Source organism: Adiantum capillus-veneris, chromosome 16 (genome assembly GCF_014529385.1).
Source record: "Adiantum capillus-veneris isolate H3 chromosome 16, ASM1452938v2, whole genome shotgun sequence".
Classification (NCBI taxonomy): Eukaryota; Viridiplantae; Streptophyta; class Polypodiopsida; order Polypodiales; family Pteridaceae; genus Adiantum; species Adiantum capillus-veneris.
Window position 1 is genome coordinate 31151935 of NC_140946.1, and position 18604 is coordinate 31170538.

General features: G+C 43.1%; 1 protein-coding gene across 1 annotated transcript in view; it reads left to right on the forward strand.

Annotated features, from left to right (window-relative positions):
* The window catches only part of RPN13 (regulatory particle non-ATPase 13), a 33117-nt gene extending 17266 nt beyond the window's left edge, over positions 1–15851 (forward strand). Inside the window, exons 3-13 of the mRNA XM_086484777.1 lie at positions 12369–12425; positions 12523–12561; positions 12643–12717; positions 12801–12870; positions 12954–13029; positions 14290–14453; positions 14541–14564; positions 14661–14755; positions 14839–14916; positions 14998–15052; positions 15146–15851. Of these exons, the coding sequence (XP_086340903.1) occupies positions 12369–12425; positions 12523–12561; positions 12643–12717; positions 12801–12870; positions 12954–13029; positions 14290–14453; positions 14541–14564; positions 14661–14755; positions 14839–14916; positions 14998–15052; positions 15146–15315 (903 nt within the window). The 3' untranslated portion in view covers positions 15316–15851. The remainder of the gene's footprint in view (positions 1–12368; positions 12426–12522; positions 12562–12642; positions 12718–12800; positions 12871–12953; positions 13030–14289; positions 14454–14540; positions 14565–14660; positions 14756–14838; positions 14917–14997; positions 15053–15145) is intronic.
* Positions 15852–18604: the final 2753 nt, after the last annotated feature.

Sequence of the window (18604 nt, forward strand, 5' to 3'; positions counted from 1 at the left end):
TTAATTTCCGTCGCAGGTTACCTTTGCAAAGTTCTGTGTGTGTGTGAAAATCTAAAATAAAGTAAAGAATTTCGGGTGAAAGCCAACGTCTACCGCCCTACAGGCCTGTTTCATGGTTCTGTGCCGGGACATAAATCACTTTTTCTTCAAGAAGTGAGCCTCGGTTGTTTTGGGTAAAGACACAGAGTCCCGGAACGCGGGATTACACTATGGCCAACAAAGGGAAAGGCATTATGGAAGAGGGTTCCTCTCTGCAGGAAATTCCTATGGTGTTTGCGGTTGGCGAGAGTTCACGGCCACCCCTCTCAGTACCTTTTCCCAATGTGAATGTTCCTCCAGTACAGGGCTTTATGACTCAACAACTTGAGGATGATGCGTTCAGGACTCAGTTAGTTGCGGCAGTGAATGTGTTTTCACAACTGGTGCAGAACCCAAGGTTTATGGAGTTCTTGCAAGCACTGCCAATGCCATAGTAAACAAGGAAACCTACACGGCGAACAGAGCCTGTTGAGGCTCAAGCCCAAGTATTTCATGCATCCCAACAGGATAGGGAGCACTCGCCTGTTGCGGAATCAGGGGCTCCAAAACAGGTTTCTCCCGTCCTTGAACAGGTGGTTAGGACGACTATTTTACAGGCTTTGCCAGTTCAGCCCGCCACCTTTCATGAGCCCGCATGTTGTCTTAAATGGACAGGGAACTGGTTACCAAGCAATGCATCCAATTTTTCCACCACCCACGGTATATCCTAGGTATTTCGGGGGTGGATCTGTGTTCCAGAGTATGGCTGGTTATGTGCTTGGAAGCCAGCCGTACATGCCAGGAACAATGTTGGGGGGTATGCAAGGCATGATGCCAAACCCCATGTATGGTAGCATCGGCATGCAGCAAGGCTTTCAGAGCAACCAGGGTCAGTTTGGGGTGCCACAGTGTAATTTTGGCATGGCTGGTTTTTTTGGACAGTAGCCAGATATGGCACCTATGACGCAAAATGTCAATGGCCAAGACGCGTCGATGATCCCTAGTACTGTGCCCATGTTGCAGACCATTCCTTATGACAATTTGGGGGCACTGGAAAAGCCGAAAGCTTATAAAGAAGGTGGTGTAGTTGTAAAGTTTAGCACTTTCAGCGGCTTTGAGGATAAGGCAAAGGCTCTTACTTTCCGCCAACAGTTTGATACAGCTTATGCAGGAGGGAATTTTACAGAGGCCTCTAAGGTTAGGAAAGCTGCCACTTTCTTCAAAGACAATGCGCTTACATGGTGGACGACATTGAGCAATGCAAGGATAGGCACCCGCCACATGGGTCTACTTCAAGCAAATGTTTGCATCTGCTTGTCTGTCGAATGAATTTGAAGCGGACTTCATGACAGATTGGCACCAGCTTACTTCGGCTACTTGCAAGAGCTTGCTGGAGTACAATCGGAGGTTCTGTAAAGCATTACTCTCAGTGACCTCCTACAGATTTGTGCCATTGAGAGAGCAGATAGAGAAGTACTGTTATGGGTTGCCTAAAGGGCTTCGGGACTATTGTACCAAGAACAGAGTGGCTACCCTCACCCAGCTTATGGAAGTTGCCAACATTGGTCTTGCCTTGTTGAAGGGAGAGGATAGTGGGTTCCTGGGCATTGCAAAAGGGGGGCAGCAAAAGAAAAAGTCAGCACAGAAGCCCTTTGTCAAAACGGCTCCTGAATCACCACAGGGGTCAGAAAAGGACAACAAGAATAAGGATTCAGTCAGGACTTCTGGAGCGCAGGCAAAGAAACAGAACATGAAGCCTTTTGTGCGTAAGTCGCTCGAGGAAAAGAAGGTCTTAATGGCTGAAAACAAATGCTTTATATGCGAGCAACGTGGTCACTTTGCTACCAATTGTCCACAAAGGAAAAGACCAGCTGACTCAGATGATAAAGAGGACCAGAAAGGCAAGAAGCCTAAACGCACGGCAGGTCTGGTGCCAGATATGGTGGGTGACAGACCCAAGTAAAGTTAGAGATCCGACGACACTCATCTTCTTTGATCGAGGTGCCAAAGCAAACTTTATCTCACCAGAGTTAACTATGAAGCTAGGCATCAGAGCTGAAGAGATGGGGTACACGGCAGAGGCAGGGTTGGAATGCCCTGGCCACTCAGAGCGTGTTACTCCCATTATTGGAAAGCTGTGTCTGCATATTCAGTCATATGTAGACACAAAAGAATTTTATATCATGCCATTGGAAGGATGCGGTGCGCTACTTGGAATTCTGTGGATGTTCAGAGTACATGGCGTGCTGGATGCCATCGGCAAGACGATCACCCTTCAGCATAGGGGCAAACGTGTTTTTGGATGTAAAGCTCAAGCCTCAAAGTGGAGTCTGTCCCTATTGTATCTGCTTCGGCTATCACTTCTGTAATAAAGAATCATCTTTCTTATGTACTTGATTTTTGCACGTGATGTCTCAAATAATTGTCAGTCAAATTTATCTGTGTTAGATAAAGAAAGGTCAGCATTTTTGCAAGAGTTTAGTGACTATTTTTCTGATTCATTATCGTCGCAATTGCCGCCAGAGAGACCTGATAACCATCGGATAGATTTGGGGCCAGGGTGTAGCCCACCAAATAGACCTCCCTACAGGGTTAGCGCGGCACAACAAAAAGAGATTATGGGCCAGGTTGAGGAGTTGTTAGAGAAGGGGCTGATCCAGCCTAGTTCTTCACCCCTGCTCCTCAGTGCTCCTAGTACAGAAAAAGGATGGCTCATGGCGCATGTGTATTGATTACCGTGCATTGAATAAGAATACTATCAAGAATAGGTTTCCTATTCCAAGGATTGATGATATTCTCGATTGTTTAGAGGGTGCTGTGATTCTCAGCAGGATAGACCTTAAGAGTGGGTACCATCAGGTTCGTATAAGGCCAGAGGATGTGCACAAGACATGATAGTCTATTCGAAGAACGAAGAGGAGCATAGGCGGCACTTGACCATTGTGTTCGAAGAGCTACGCAGTCACAGGTTACTTGTCAATCCTAAGAAAAGTGAATTCTTCCTGGAAGAGATCCACTTTCTTGGCCACATAGTGTCAAAGGATGGTGTCAGAATGGATCCCGCAAAGGTCGTGAAGACTGTGCACGATGTCAGAAGCTCCTTGGGATTGTGTTCCTACTATAGAAGGTTTATCAGGAATTTACTGAGATATCATCACCTCTTCACGCTTTGCAAAAGAGAGAGATCACTTTCAGATGGACCCAAAAAGAGATTTCAGCTTTTAGTCTCAAAGGAAAAGTTGACTTCAGATCTAGTAATTGTATTGCAAGATCTCAGGAAGTCATTTGTGGTCCAGTGTGACGTGTGTGGCAATAGCGTCAGAGCAATGCTAATACAAGATGGACGGGTAGTAGCTTATGAAAGCCGAATTTTGCAAGGGCGAGAGAAGACTATGCAAGTCTATGAGAAAGAGCTCTTGGCCATGATTCATGCGCTTTCTAGTTGGAAGCACTACCTCTTAGGTGCTGATTTTGTTGTCCAAACAGACCATCAGACCTTGCGATACTTCTTGACACAATCAAAGTTATCCGAAAAGCATATGCGATGGGCTAACATTCTTTCTATGTTCCACTTCCAGATTATGCATGTGGAAGGCAAGAAGAATGTCATGCTGATACGTTATCAAGGAAGCCACAAATTTCAGGTGTGTGAATTCCTTATCATCATGAATTGGATGACATGAAGGAACAATATGTTGCTGATGAAGATTTTGCAAGGATCTTTGAACACTTACAAGAGGGGCAACATCATGAGCACTACCTCCTCAGAGACGATTTTACGATGATGCATGGCAGACTTTGTGTCACTAGGCCATTGCGACATAAGTTCATGGTAGAAAGTCATGTCCCACCGTATGCAGGGCATCGTGGTATTGATGCGACAATTAAAGCGGTACAACCGTTCTTTTATTGGCCTACCTTGACGAGAGATGTGGATGCCTTTGTGCGAGCATGCGTGATTTGCCAAAAGGTCAAGTTTGACAGGCAAAAGACACCAGGGTTGTTACAACCACTGCCGATTCCGGATAAGCCATGGGAAAGCATTGCTATGGATTTATCTTTGACCTTCCAAGAACCCCAACAGGGAATGATGGTATATGGACCATTATCTGCAGGTTCAAACAAGCAGGTCCATTTTATCCCTGTCTGGAAGAAGATAAAATCTGATTAGATGGCACGCTTGTTCATGTACAATGTGTTTAAGTACCATGGTATGCCACAATTGATTGTCAGTGATCGTGATCCTCGCATGACAAGTTTGTTTTGGAGCGGATTGTTTGAGAACATGGGCACTATGCTCAAGTTCTTGTCTTCGTTTCATCCACAAACTAATTCTACTGTCTTGGATCTGCTGAAATGTTATGTGTCAGATAATAAGGGCAAGTGGGAACAGTATTTGCCTATGCTTGAGTATGCGTACAAGAATACGGTGCATTCGTCGACTGGCAAGGCACCTTTTGAGATTGTTGAAGGCAGCAAAAAGGTTCCTCCCATTTTGCATAAAAAGGACAAGATCTTTGAGGCAGATCGATATGTTGAGAACATGGATGAAATGTACAAGAAAATTAAAGTTGCCTTAGGCAAAGCAGAAAAAGGCTGCTGATTGTCACCGTCGTCAATTGCTATTATCACCTGGTGATTGGGTTTTGTTAAGGGTCGAGAAGGCAAGGTTAAAGAAGATGAAGGGCAAGGAACGGCGGTTTCCTAAGCTCAGCATGCATTACTATGGGCCTTTTCAAGTGCTTGACAAGACTAGCGATGGAGCTTACAGACTGACATTGCCTAATGCGTGGAAGATTCACAATGCGTTTCACGTGAGTCTTCTAAGACCCTTCGTGGATGATGTGTCAGAAGATATGCCAGATGAGGATCAACCAGAAGTTGAGGAACTTGATGAGATCCTGATACCTGAGCAAGTTTTGGCACATAAGGACAAAAAAGTTAAAGGACAGGTTGCAAGACGCTACTTGGTGAAGTTTAAGAACTATCTACCTATGGATGCAAAGTGGATGGAAGAGCATCCCCTAAAATTTAGGGAACTGCTATTTTGGACCATAAAATCTGTTCGCGTCATTACCTCCGGAATGACAAGGAGAACAATTTAGAATTCCGCTGCAAAGTCAATTGGGCAACCAGTTGGGAGATTTTTAAGCGGGAAGCCCAAAACTTGAAATTGCCTGTAAATGTGCCAAGTGGCACTTCTGGTGCACTTTCCTCATGAAGAAGAAGAGGGCGCTCGATTTCTAGCTTGGAAGGCCTCGTTTGCAAGCTTGTCACAGGTTAAGAGCTATTGACTGCAAGCTTTCCCTCTCATGTACAGTGTAGTGCAGGAAGTCATGTCATGCACACCTTACATTGCTCTCTCTCCCCCCTACGTGCAATAATGTGATGCCCCACAAGAGGGCTCTTCATTTGACTCGTGTACAACTGTGTGGTCATATGCGTTTTTGCTGAGGCAAGAGCCTCTCTGAGCAGGAACAGGAGTAGGTAACTGTTGCTCCAAAAGCAGGCATCGGTAAGGGTGATAACATCACTGTACAAGTGCGTTTTTAGCGTTGGTTATGTGTAAGGTGCAGCAGAAGTGAATGTTGAACTTTGCTCAAGATGAGTGCTCCGAACTGTGCTCAAGGTTCCTTTTTACTTACGGAACTTCCGTTCCTTTAATGAGAGAGTGCAAGTGATACAAACAAAGTGGTGAACACTGTGAATGAAAGTGCATGAGACTGAGAGATAGAGAGAGAAGAATACGACACCAGACAAGTTGTCAACCCTCCTCCAAGGGCCCCTCTCTCGATGGCGAGAGAGGTCTATGCTATTGATTGCACCTGGTACAGACACTGATGCAAGTCGTGAGGCTATGAGGCAATGTGGATCTAAATTTGGAGACGACGGCGACGACGAGAACGGTGACGGCGACGGCTGAAAATGCTATTTTCTGGGCTGTTCTTTATCTGCTGAATTCGTTGGATCTTCTGCTGAATTTGCTGCTGTAATAACACTGAATTCTGCTGTTGCAAAACGCTACCCTTGCTGCTCAAAAGCGCTGGATGCTGCAGGTGCAAAAACGCTGATTTGATGCTGTTAAAAAAATGCTGGTTTGGCTGTCTTTAAAACACTGAATTGCTAGGCTGAAATCGCTGATCTGAGGGTCTTCAAAGCGCTGATCTGCTGAGCTTCAAAACGCTGAAGTGCTGGCTTCAAAACGCTGGGATGCTGGGCTTCAAAACGCTGAGTTCTTGCTTGAGAGAGAGAGAGAGAGAGAGATGCTTGCTGCAAGGTCACTTGCCTGTGCACTTCCTGCTCTTCTGCCAGACTTCACTAGCACTAGGTTTTGTTTTATATTGCCTTGGCTCATTTGCCTACCGAATTCCCAACAAAAGTCATTAAAAAATAATAAGTGAAAAATGGCTAAAATAGGGAAATAGGTTTATGCACTGTAAAAATGCTCCTGATGGTAATCTGATGATCATGCTATGTGCAACCAGAGGATATGCATCTAATCTAAGTGTCTGGACATGCACGGTCTGCGAACAGACTCTGAAAAGTGCCAGATCACTTCCTAATCTAGGCTGACTGAACTGAGCTGAACCCATGTCATGAAGTAGCTTGTCCATGTACACATAGGGTTAGATGTGTCACGTGACGTCCCCTCCTTTTCAAAGTGAGGCATCGGTACCGAACTATATGGCGTCGAGGGAGATCGTCAATAGCATCTGGAATCCTGGACATGACTCTTCGCCGGCCCACTTTGATGCGTGGGTCATGCGATACTTGAACTTCATAAAGGTCTGCAACACTTGCTTCTTTGGGCCGCGTCGAAAGCGACACATAGTCATCTGTGGCTCCTTCAATACTTCAACTTCGTCTATAGTCATGCGTCCACCTTCTTTAAGAATCTCCGAGGCTGAAAATTCCTAAAATCACTTTTAACACAAAAACATGAACATACCCATTCCATGTAAAGTGACTGGAAAAATACTATTCTTCTTTAAAGATTGTGCATGCAATTTAGATGAGCATATAGACGGAGTGCCAAACCGTTCATCAAACACACGCAAACAATAGAATCCAAACTTGTCTTTCTAATCTAAATTAATCAACTGTGGCAAAACACAATGGAAATGCCGATGCTTGATGCTCAATCTTTCTTGTGCTCTTTCTGATACTGTGTCATGCCAAGGAAGAGACATGGACTGTGAATTCCTTGGGTGCAAACATTTCATCTTTCCATGAGTAATCCACATACATTCGTGCTCATTCATGAGTGGATCGTGCTCATCGTACAATATGACATGCCTATGAAAAGGAATCACATAAGAACGACGACTAAAATACAGGAAAGCATCACGAATGAAACACTCGAACAATGCGTACTGACTAATCATTCGAATACACAATACTTCTTGTGGGGGTTCTTTCGACCTCGACTCGAAAGCCAAGATTGGTTCTTCGTGATCGATCGAATCTTCTTGTGGGGGTTCTGTGGACCTCGACTCGAGAGCCAAGATCGGTTCTTCGTGATTGATTGAATCTACAATGAGGTTAGCTTCACTAGAAAAAGTATCAACTAAACCATCATCCTTGTGAACAATCACATCATCTTCCTGCAAATCATCATGCTTGTGAGAAATCACATCTTGATCATGCAAATCATCATGCTTATCATTATCATGCAAATCATGTGTGTCATGCTTTGGAAAAGAAGAGACCGAGAGAGTCTCCTTTTCCGGATTCTTTGCAATCTTCGCCTGCACATTAGAAATGAGAGATGAAGAATGAACAACTTGCTCTTCACGAATGACAAGGGGAGAGTCACTCTTGGCATTGAAAATGAACGTATTTTTTGCCCAATCAATGAGAGGGTTATGCTCACGAAACCATCGAATGCCCAAAAGCATATCACATCTTGAAAGAGGAGAGACTACAAATTTTCTGCAGAAGGACACTTGTTGAACAGTGAACAAAACATCAAGGCACTCTTGCGTAATGAGAGAGTCCATACCGGGAGAGAAGCAAGACACCTCGAAAGGAGAACCTCCAAGCGGGCTCTTTTGACAAGAGAGTCACTAATCAATTCATGCATACTGCCTGGGTCAAACAATATGACAAAACGTTGACCCTTCACATGACCATAACACTTAATGAGAGACTCATCAATGGGAGGATCATGAGAGACTTCGGTCACACTCATGTTCTCATTTATTGCATTGACAGAGGAAGTGGGTTCTGTGGGTTCTTTAGATTCATTAGATTCAAGCTTAGGACATGTTCTTTTTATGTGACCCTTGATGTGACAATGAAAACAACGACCTTCCTTAGAATAGATGCTTTGTTCTTCCGACGTGATGTATCCTCCTAAAATTCCTTGTTCTGCTTTTTCATCTAGAGTAAGCTTAGGTTTAGCAATTGTGTTAGCTTTACCCTTAGGTTCATTGGAAGAGTTCTTTTCTGAGAGACTATTGGAAGATTGGTTAGAAGAGTTACCGTTCTTACCGCTCTTACCGTTCTGAGGGTGAGGTACTTGTGGAAGTCTTGTTTTCCTTGGGCTTTCCCTTGTTGTGCTTCATCTCCTGTGCGAGAGCAATCGCTACCGCCTTGTTGAGATCAATTGGATCAAGTTCTTTGACATCAAACTTGATATACTCGTCCAATTCATAAAGGAATGCCTCTTTGCGCTCCGCATCCGATTTGCATAATTGAGTACCGAGTTGCAAAACACGATTAGAGAAAGACATAACTAGCATACCATTTTGCTTGAGACCGCGCAAATCGTTCTACAATCGTGCGAGGTACTGGGGTGGCATAAACCGCGCCTTGAGCTTGTCTTGGATGTCGGCCCAATTGAAAGAAAGGGACACGCCGTCTTCGGCTTCCTCCAGGTGCGCGGTCAACTGTGCCTCTTGCCATGCGTGGTACCAATTAATGGCATCACCGGCAAGGTACATAGCTGCCGTCAAAACCTTGCTATTTCCTGTCTTCTTAGTTGTCGCAAAATAAGCATTAAATTGATGCAACCAAGAATGAATAATCGTAGCATCCATCTTACCATCATACTTACTGACGTGATCTTCTCTATGACGGGGTTGTTGGAGTCCGAATCTCTGCTTGCGCCACTTGATGAACTACCAACATCTTTGGTTGGCTCGGACTTCGAGGTAGAGGACCCGTCGAACCAATTCTTGCATGCGTAGTTCTCTCTGTGCCTCATGCTCTGTCTGTCTTTCTTCGGCCGTTAAGCGCACCTTGCTCACGCTCCATGGCTTCCCGTCGTGCTGCCTTTCTTTCGTTTCGTTCGTCGGCCGCCAAGCGTGCTTCGTGATCTAAGGTTTCCTGTCTGATTTGGCGGTCACGCTCCTCCGCTTTTTGTCGATCTACTTTTCTTTCTGTTTGTTCCTCGTTCACTAAGCATGCTTCGCGGTCCGAGGTTTCTTGTCTGTTTTGGCGTCACGCTCCATGGCAACGCGATTCGCTTCTTGTTGTGCCATCGCGACGCGATTTGCTTCTTGTTGTTGTGCCATCATGTCCATCATCGACTTGACCAAAGCCTCCATAGGAGTTGGTGCAATCCGTGGCATAGATGGGGACGGGGGAGGGTCAGAAAAACCTCCTAGTGGGGAAAATTCTTCTTCGCCACTGCCATGCTCATCACGTCCATGCGAAGTATCCATTCCGCTTCGGATAATGACCATACACTGAAGTCGTGGGTTCTTAAGTTCACAAGGAACTTGGGTTCTTGTGGGTCTTGGTTCTTGGGTTCTTGAGGTTCTTGAGGGCCTTGAGGTTCTTGAGGTTGATCTTTAGCTTGTAATCTTGTGATCTTCTCTTCACCCGAGCGATACTCTTCCCTGCGGGCGCACCCCTTGGCGGCCTTGCGCTCAAACCCTGGGGGTCATCTCTCAGGCAAGAAAAGTACCCTTAGTACCTACAGTACCCACAGTATTTTTCAGCACCAGAGTACCAGCGTTTTCAGCCAGCCTTATCACCAAGCATTTCAGCCCTGCAAAACCAGCAATTTCAGCATCAGATCTCAGTCCGATCAGCCTGCTACATCAGCGTTTTTCAGCATTCAGGTTCAGCCCTTATCGCCATCATGTCCAATCCTAGCCTCAGCATCATTAGCGTTTTCTCAACATTCAGCCTTAAACCTCGCATTACCCAGCATCTACTGCAAGTACCATCAGCATCCAGGCATTTAGTACCCGTTGTACCAGCATTTGTGCAATCTAAAGCAAATACCTCTCTAGCAATAGAGAGGGTGGCCCTTGGAGGGGGGTTTGGGACCCCATCTGGTGTTGGTCTCCCCCCCCCTCCTCTCTCTCTCTCTCTCTCTCTCTCTCTCTCTCTCTCTCACACACACACACACACACACACACACACAACACTTTCCTCACAATTTTCATTCTCTTTCTCGCTCTAGTCTATTGCACAAATCGCATGAAGTAAAAAGGGGGCTCTCTCTCCCCTTCAGTAAAAGGAACCTTGAGTACGCACTGAGCACTCATCCTGAGCATTCACCATCAATCACTTCCGTTACACCTAACATTCACAAAATGCTATACAAATGACGCATATGTACATGTGCAGCCACAAAACATAAAGACATCCAAATACAACCAAACGCTCTCAAGACCGTAGTTTGCGTCATTCAGAGGGTTCCATATACAACCAAACGCTCCTGAGACCGTAGTTTACATCGTTCAAAGGTTTTTATCTACAACTAAACGCTCCCGAGACTGTAACGTGCATCGTTCAAAGATTCTCAAACAACATTGAAACCAGAATCAAATAAATTCAATCGGAACCAAGACAAGTTCAAAACACATATAATCTATTCCAAACAACTTGCAAACAGGATACTTGAATAGTGGCATAGTTTTGGTCGTGCAAAGGATTTCCCAAAGGAGCATCGCAATGGGCCTTGCAGTGGTGCCCCTCATTGATGGCAGGAAGGGAACCAGTAAGCAGGATAACTGTGCTGGTATCTCTTGTAGCCAGCTCTGCCTTGATGGCTACAACAAACCGGTCGTACTCAAAGTTCACGAGCTTGAGAAATTTTGGGTGGGTGAATTTTTCGATGGCTTTGGGATCAAAGAGATAAATGCTTTGTGGCCACGAATCTTTCCATAAGCTCTGCACAATACCTTGGAAGCATCGGGTATAGAATTTGCATAAATGTTTGGAACAAGTCCCACTATGTTTTTGGCTTTTTCTTTGGCGGGAGGTTGCTTGGGAAGTTTATCTCCATTGTGGGGACAGACAAAGGAAGTGTGTCCTGTATGAAAACATTTGAAGCACCTGCCTTGTGGTTGAAGAGTATCGCGTGGGCGAGTAGTCAAGTCAGATCGTGCAGGTGGAGTCAAAATGTTGCAAGAATCCCGAGGATTTGAACATTGTGGTCAAGGATTCTATGTAGGTGTCGACAATTGTGAAGTCAAGTCTTCCCTTCATCAGGTTATAACCAACCGCCTCATGGAACACCTACCTTGTTGTTGAAGGGTATCGCGTGGGCAAGTAGTCAAGTCAGATCGTGCAGGTGGAGTCAAAGTGTTGCAAGAATCCCGAGGATTTGAACGTTGTGGTCGAGGATTCTATGTAGGTATCGCTTGGTCGTCAATTGTGAATTCAAGTCTTCCCTTCATCAGGTTATAACCAACCGCAACATGGTCCATGAGCTCTCGTGTGGTCGAGACTTGTTTGGACAAACAGTATTCTTTAAGTGGTGATGGCAGTCCGATGGTGTAGCGCTGACAGTGGTCCTCCAAGGTTATCAATTTGAAGAAAGAGACTGGGAGGTAGATATCCTGAAACTTTTGATTGTAGTCGTCCTTGTTTTAACTTTTTTGTCGCCAACATTTTCAAGCTACCCCATTCTATCAAAAGCTGTACTTTAAATAAGGAGGTCATGTAACTTTGGGAAAAAGTATTCTTGAAAGCTTGCCAAGTCCTTGGAGCGTGAGGCTTTGTAACTATAGAACTCCACCACTGCATAGCTTTGTCTTTGAGAGAAGCAGCTAGTGTGAGGCTTTGTGACTATAGAACTCCACCACTGCATACAATTTTCTTTAAGAGAAGCAGCTGCTTGAGAGATTCTAGCTTGTCGAAGAAAACGATAGAACTGAGTAAATCAATGCAATCCAGCCAGCTTCTCCTAAAGTTGAAGAGTGTAGTTTGATGTGAACTGAATCTGGGTCTTGCATTGGTGATTTAACAACAGGCATTAGTCTTGGTGAGGATGTGCTTACACATTCTATTGCTTTGCTTCACGTTAATTCTTCTCAATGTGCAGCTTGTTCTTGTGAACTTGAATTTTTATCGGGTAATTTAATGAGAACCTTATTTGGCTGTTTCAGGGACAAGGTTTCTTGCGAGTGCAATGGAGGGATAGATCGCAAGAGTTTCCAGAGGATGTATCCTTTATGAGAACTCTTAATGAATGTGAGTCTTGGCAAGCTGACTCTGTTTAGTCACATTGTTCTAGATTTGGTATTCTTTGACACAGACCAGGATATTCTTGTGTTTCCGTTTGAAGCAAATTTTGTGAAGGTAATCTTCAGGTGCTTATTCTCATGTTTGCATTCACGTATTCTTATATTCTTTATTAAATTCTTATTCTTACTTTCTCAGGTGCAACAATCAGGTGGTCGTGTTTATCTTTTGAAATTCAAGCACGACGACCGAAAACACTTCTTTTGGATGCAGGTAAATTTAAAATTTCATAATGGCTTATTGATTTTTTTGGGGGAGGGCAAGTTTTTTGGCACATGCTAGTCGAAATTTTGCAGGAACCAAATGAGAAACAGGATTTAGGAATCTGTACTACAGTGGACTACTTTCTAAATTGCCACTCTCAAGGTTTTTTTTTTAGAGTCTTGAAAGCTGTATTAGTTTGCAACTTGCATTTCAACACGTGTTTACTAGCAATGTTTGGTGCTTAGAGTCTGATGAAGAGGAAGAAGAGCAAGTAGAAATTGCTGAACCTTCACCAGAAACCCCTCAGATTTTGGAGTCAAGGTAGATTTCTCTGCATTTCTCTGCATTTTTTCCTGGCATACTTATATCCTGGTATCTTTATATTTCAACGACAATCATAGTTTAGACTTTGATAAGCTTTGGATAGTTGCAGAATCTATGGCGTAGTAATTCAGTGCTTGGAAAAAACGTAGGTTTAGTAAAATCTCGTGTAAATTCTAGAATTTACCTTTAAACTCCAATTTTGAAATTGCCAACGCCCTTTAAAATCTCATGTGTAAATTCTAGAATTTGCCTTTAAATTCACACCCTTTTTTCCACATTTTCTTGCTTTTTGTCTTGGTCTCTATTCTAGCCCTTGTCTTCTCCTTTGTTTGTACTTGCCAATTTTTTTGAGACTTCACAGCTTTGCATGAAGATCAGGTGATAGCAGGACACGACCAGCAGGATCCTGCCTCCTTAGCATAGGAATCTGCAACGACAGAGACAAGGAAGGAAGGGAACCCTTCACTCTTGCAGAAATGCAGCAGACATAAAGACGCGAGTGAAGAGTGAATTAGTGAGAGTCCTGAACAGATGAACTGCCCTATCAGAATCTTCCCCAAAGACGGGAGAGAGCAATAGCAACCAAAAAACAAAGCAACCAAAACAGCATACAAACAAAAACAGGAAACGAACCCAACAACCCCCCCCCCCCCCCCCCCCCCCCCCCCCCCCCCCCCTCCAACAACAAAAAAAAACCAACCCGAAAAGAAAATTGTGTCCAAAATCCTTGTACCATGGTGATCATTATTGTTGTTATGATAGCTCTTATGACTCATGAGTTGGAGAAGCAAGGAAAACCGAGATGTGGGGAGTCTATTGTGGAGGAATGACAGTTATTAGAGAGTTTGAGAATCCACCTCCTAATTTAAACTTATAGAGGGCTTACAACTTAAGTCTTCTCTCAAAAATCTGAATCAGTGTTATTGTAATCATGTAGCTCTTATGAGCTTTTTGGAGCGTAGTTAGTTCATTTTTCTTTTCTATCTGCCTTTTAAGGCACGAAACCCAGAGTGGAATGTAACAAATGGATGTATTTGATTGGTCCTATTGGTCAGCTTTGGCCTCAAAAAGGACGTAAATAAAGGTTTCTTTTCTTCTTTCTTTCTTTCACGTCAATATAATACCAGGTTTCAATGGGAAGAATTTTTCTCTTTGGAAAACTGTCATACTTGTGGTTGTTAGTACTCCCAAATTTCTAAAGTTTACTTGCCCCTAGTTTGTTAAAATGTTTTGTGCTACCCTTTATTCAACTCAAAGCAAGGTAGAGGGAGAGAGGGATCACTCTTTGGAACTTGGTGCTGCTGCTTTTGCACCTTCTTCATCAACAACTAGCACCTCACAGGCTCAAGGGGGAGTTCAATTGGAGGACTTGCAAAGGATTTTGCGCTCTATTACTCCACTTGCAGGCACAACCAGTACAGGTAAGGCCTGGTTGAAGAAAGCGGATGTTTGATCTCTGTGGATGGAGGTTGGATCCTTTCTGATAAATTTTGTGGGATCTTGTGAAGGTGAATTGATATCTCATGACTCAGGTTAGACCTCTCGACTGATTTGCGGGCAACTGCTAAATTGTTATGTCTATTATCAATTTGCATTAGATGCTTCATGGCTTGGTAAGTTGCCTGCAGGACCAAGTCTTGCAGATGTTTTAAAGCCCGAGCTTGTGATGCCATTATTGGAGGAGTCACATGTTGATGAGAGGCTAACAGAATTTTTACCAGAAGTACGACAACATTGCTTGTTTTTTTTTCCCCTTATATATCTCAGTGTTGGTGAGCTCTAGGTAACAGCACATACTTATGTTAGGGTTGTTGGACGACTCAAGCTATTGGAGAGTTGATGCAGAGCCCTCAGTTCCATCAGCAAGTAGATGCATTCACACACGTACGTTCCAAAACATGCTGCAGTCATTTAAGTGACTTTTTGGTTTGAGCTTAATCTGCTGGCATGTTTTAAATTCCGCAGGTGCTGCGAAGTGGGCAGATCGACCTCACTCAGTTTGGAATAGATGCTAGCAAATGTGAGTTTTTGTTTCCCCCCACTGATTAAAAGTTGTTTTGTACTGTTGCAATACAGGTGATTTTGTAAGAGGTGTAACTACTTTTTGATGCAGACAACTACACAGTTCTATCATTTCTGGAAGCTATTGAGGATCAAGTGGCTAAAAAGTCTGCAAACCTTGTGTCTACGTCTGAGGAGACCCTACTGCATGCTGTGAATGATGTTAATCAAGGCAGTAAAGATCATGAGGGTGATCATCACATGGAGGATGGCCCCAGATAGCAGTCCTCGTTTGTTGTCTTATGATGCATATCTGAAATTGATGATTCTTGTATGCTTGTAAATAGGCTGCCAGTTGCTTACCTTCTATGATTAAAATTATTTTACCATTTCAATCTTCCAACTTACAAGCTGTCTTTGGAAAGGTTTGCGTCATTGTTTGAGTCTGCTCTCAAAATTCTGGCAGCAAGATCTAAATGGAACTTCTGGGAATGTTCCCAAGCGCCCCTCCCTGCGGCTTCTTCATTCAAGAGTAGAGCCTTTACCTTTGATGTTACCATCATGTATGCAAGTCCATTTTTATTAATGGGAGGGCAATGAATTTTGACAAACCTTTGTCTTGTACCCATTCCATTATGCGCATGATAAGGTGGCACCAGTGCTTGGATTTGTTTCTGGGGTCTTGTTTATGGACCATCTTTTATATTTTGCTTCTCTTTGTGTACATTGAGATGGCAATTGGTTCAGGCAGCTCATGGCCCTTCTTATTTTTATGATCAGACACACGATAGAATTTTACCAGCCTCCCTAGTGGCAAATCATGGCAGATCATTATCATGAAAGTATATTCTGATTGTCTAATGAGGCAATCAATTTAATTTTGTTTTTAACTTTTTTTTCCGCCATCAGCACGGGGAAGGTTGTAGGGAGAACATTTTACATATATGTGTATTTACAACCGGACTTGCTATACACATCACACCCACAACGGACCATTCTGTGGGAACGACCCCCCAATGGAGAAGTTGGGAACACCCATCGAACACAGCCCATGAGAGCCTCGAACCCTCAACCTCGGGGTTACATCACGAAGGCTCAACCAACTGGGCTACGCTTTTTGGTTGTTGCGGCAATTGATTTTGACACTCTGGAGCATTCTCTTTTTTTCTTTTTCGCGGCATGATTAACCACACTGAGTTTGTTTCAACATGGTGCTGACAATCTGGAGAAAGCTCAGGAGAATGGGGGTAGTGTAAGATTTGTTGTTTGTGTCAACTCTGTCTGGCAAAAGGTCATGTCTTGTGCTTGTATGAAGATGTGAAAGTAAGATTAATGTTTGCTTAGTCGTTTGTTTAGAAATTTATGCAGGAACATACCTTACTGAATTGGAGTTGCAACAGGCAAGACATGCTTCACTAAGTGGAGGTACCATGGTTGAATATGATGAAAATAAACTTTCTGTGGACGTCGACTAGGTTTTTGGGCCCAGTCCTCAATGTACAAGCAATGCCTGCCTGCTTTTCTTTAAGGTAGTGGTCCAAACCTGCTTGTGACCGTTTTTCTTTGTGATTTCACAAACAGATGTGACCATGGAGGGCTGTTCTCCACCGCATATATTTACATGCAGGACTTCCTATGTCACCTAAACTACTGTTCTCATATCTTCAGTTTCTTGGATCAACATGCTTCCAAATTTGAGAGGCACTCCTTTGGAGCTGCATTTGATCTCCAGCTTAAGAGGCCTAGATAAAGTGCTGCAAGCCGCTCTCCCGCCATTAAGTGCTATCATCTGCTACACGAGAAAAACAAGAAAAAACCTTGAACAAAAAGCCAAAGCCCATGCAAAAAGTGACAAGCCAGATTGAGGAGCGCAAGCAACAGTTTTTGTTTGACCCCATTGTCTTTCCTCATCTTGAACTCTTTGGGAGGGACTTTGTGCATTGTCTCTTCATTGATTATGGTAACACTTCTATCTGCCAACTATATAACTTCTCACCACTTTCTCCATTAGTTACAAGTCAAAGCACATTAAATTTGCGTTCCTTTTTTTTTCCCATACATAATTACCTTTAAAATGGTCTTTGGCCACGTCTCTTGTAGTTGGTTCACAATTGTAGTGATCACAACAATAGATTGCAATATTAATATCGATAGAGATTCTATCAACTTAGAACCAACCAATAAGATTGTTAGATTCATGATAAAACATGCATGTGTCTAGCAATGCTGCCTTGTCTTTCATTTCAATCCCAAAAGTTTTCAAATATCGATGAAGTTGTTCCACCTTACGCATATGCACACATGCAGTTTTATGTGGAGCTTAAGAATGTACCTATCCAAATCTCATGTGCAGACAAAATTGACCCAAATAAAAGGTGCAACTTGATGAATTCAACTAAAAGCAATGTGCGACTAATTATTTATATTGAATTCTATTCTAATGTGGAAATTTGTGAAATGTGTCTTTGCAAAACTGGCTACCCCATAGATGGAGCCCAACTTTAACCTTGGAGCCTAAATCTATCAATAATTTCAACTTAACACAAATTTGCATGCGAGTTTGCATAAGATTAGAAGGTTGACGCTCATTGGTAATGATGCCAAATGGCTTGAAGCATTGACTTCGAAACGACACCATACGTCACATGTGCACATGAGAACATTGGAAAAACCAGATGTAAGTTCTTTTTAAGTTCAAAGCCTATCCTTGCGTAGATATTTAGTATTCTTAAAATACCCTTTTACATCGATAAATCATCTTAACCCTCTGTTTGAAAAAGATCATAATGTAAAAATTACAGGCTCCAAATGCAAGCAAATAATGTACTTAGTATTTTTAAATAATTATTCAAACACTAACATAAACTAGCAGCTGTTGACATGACATCCTCAAAGAATATTTCAAATGCCAAAGGAATATGCAATGCCCACAACATATTCCAATGGCATCTTTTAGGAACTTTCAAGATACTTCGACCAAGCTTTAGTTCTAGATACTACAAAAAGATGGCATAAATATCTTCTACCTAGGATGCTTACATGAGCCAATAACATTGGAGGTTATAAATAATATTTATACCTCTGTATACTTGTAAAAAGGCCGTTAGAAGATCAAGCGATTTTATGCTCTGGCTGAAAAATGTCTCTAAATGTACTATGGGCAACCTCCGTTCAGACTGAGGGGGGGAGTATATATGTCTCATGATTTTAATGCATTTCTGGCTAGTAGTGGGATAAAACACCAATGTACAGTGCCATATACACCTCAATGAAATGGTGTTGTTGAGAGGAAAAACAAGTCACTTACGGAAATGTTACGATATATGGTCATAAGTTAAGCTTTGCCATATTCTTTTTGGCTTGAGGCTATCATGTGTGCCACTTATGTACTTAGCAGGTGTCTACAAAAGCTTTGCAGTCTATGACTCCATATGAAGCATGGCATGATAGAAAGCCATCTATTCACAGTCATATTTTTTGTTCTTTGGCTTATACTTTGGTGCCACAAACATAGCACAGAATATTGGATGATAAGACTATTGAATGCATTTTTGCTGGTTACAATACTAAG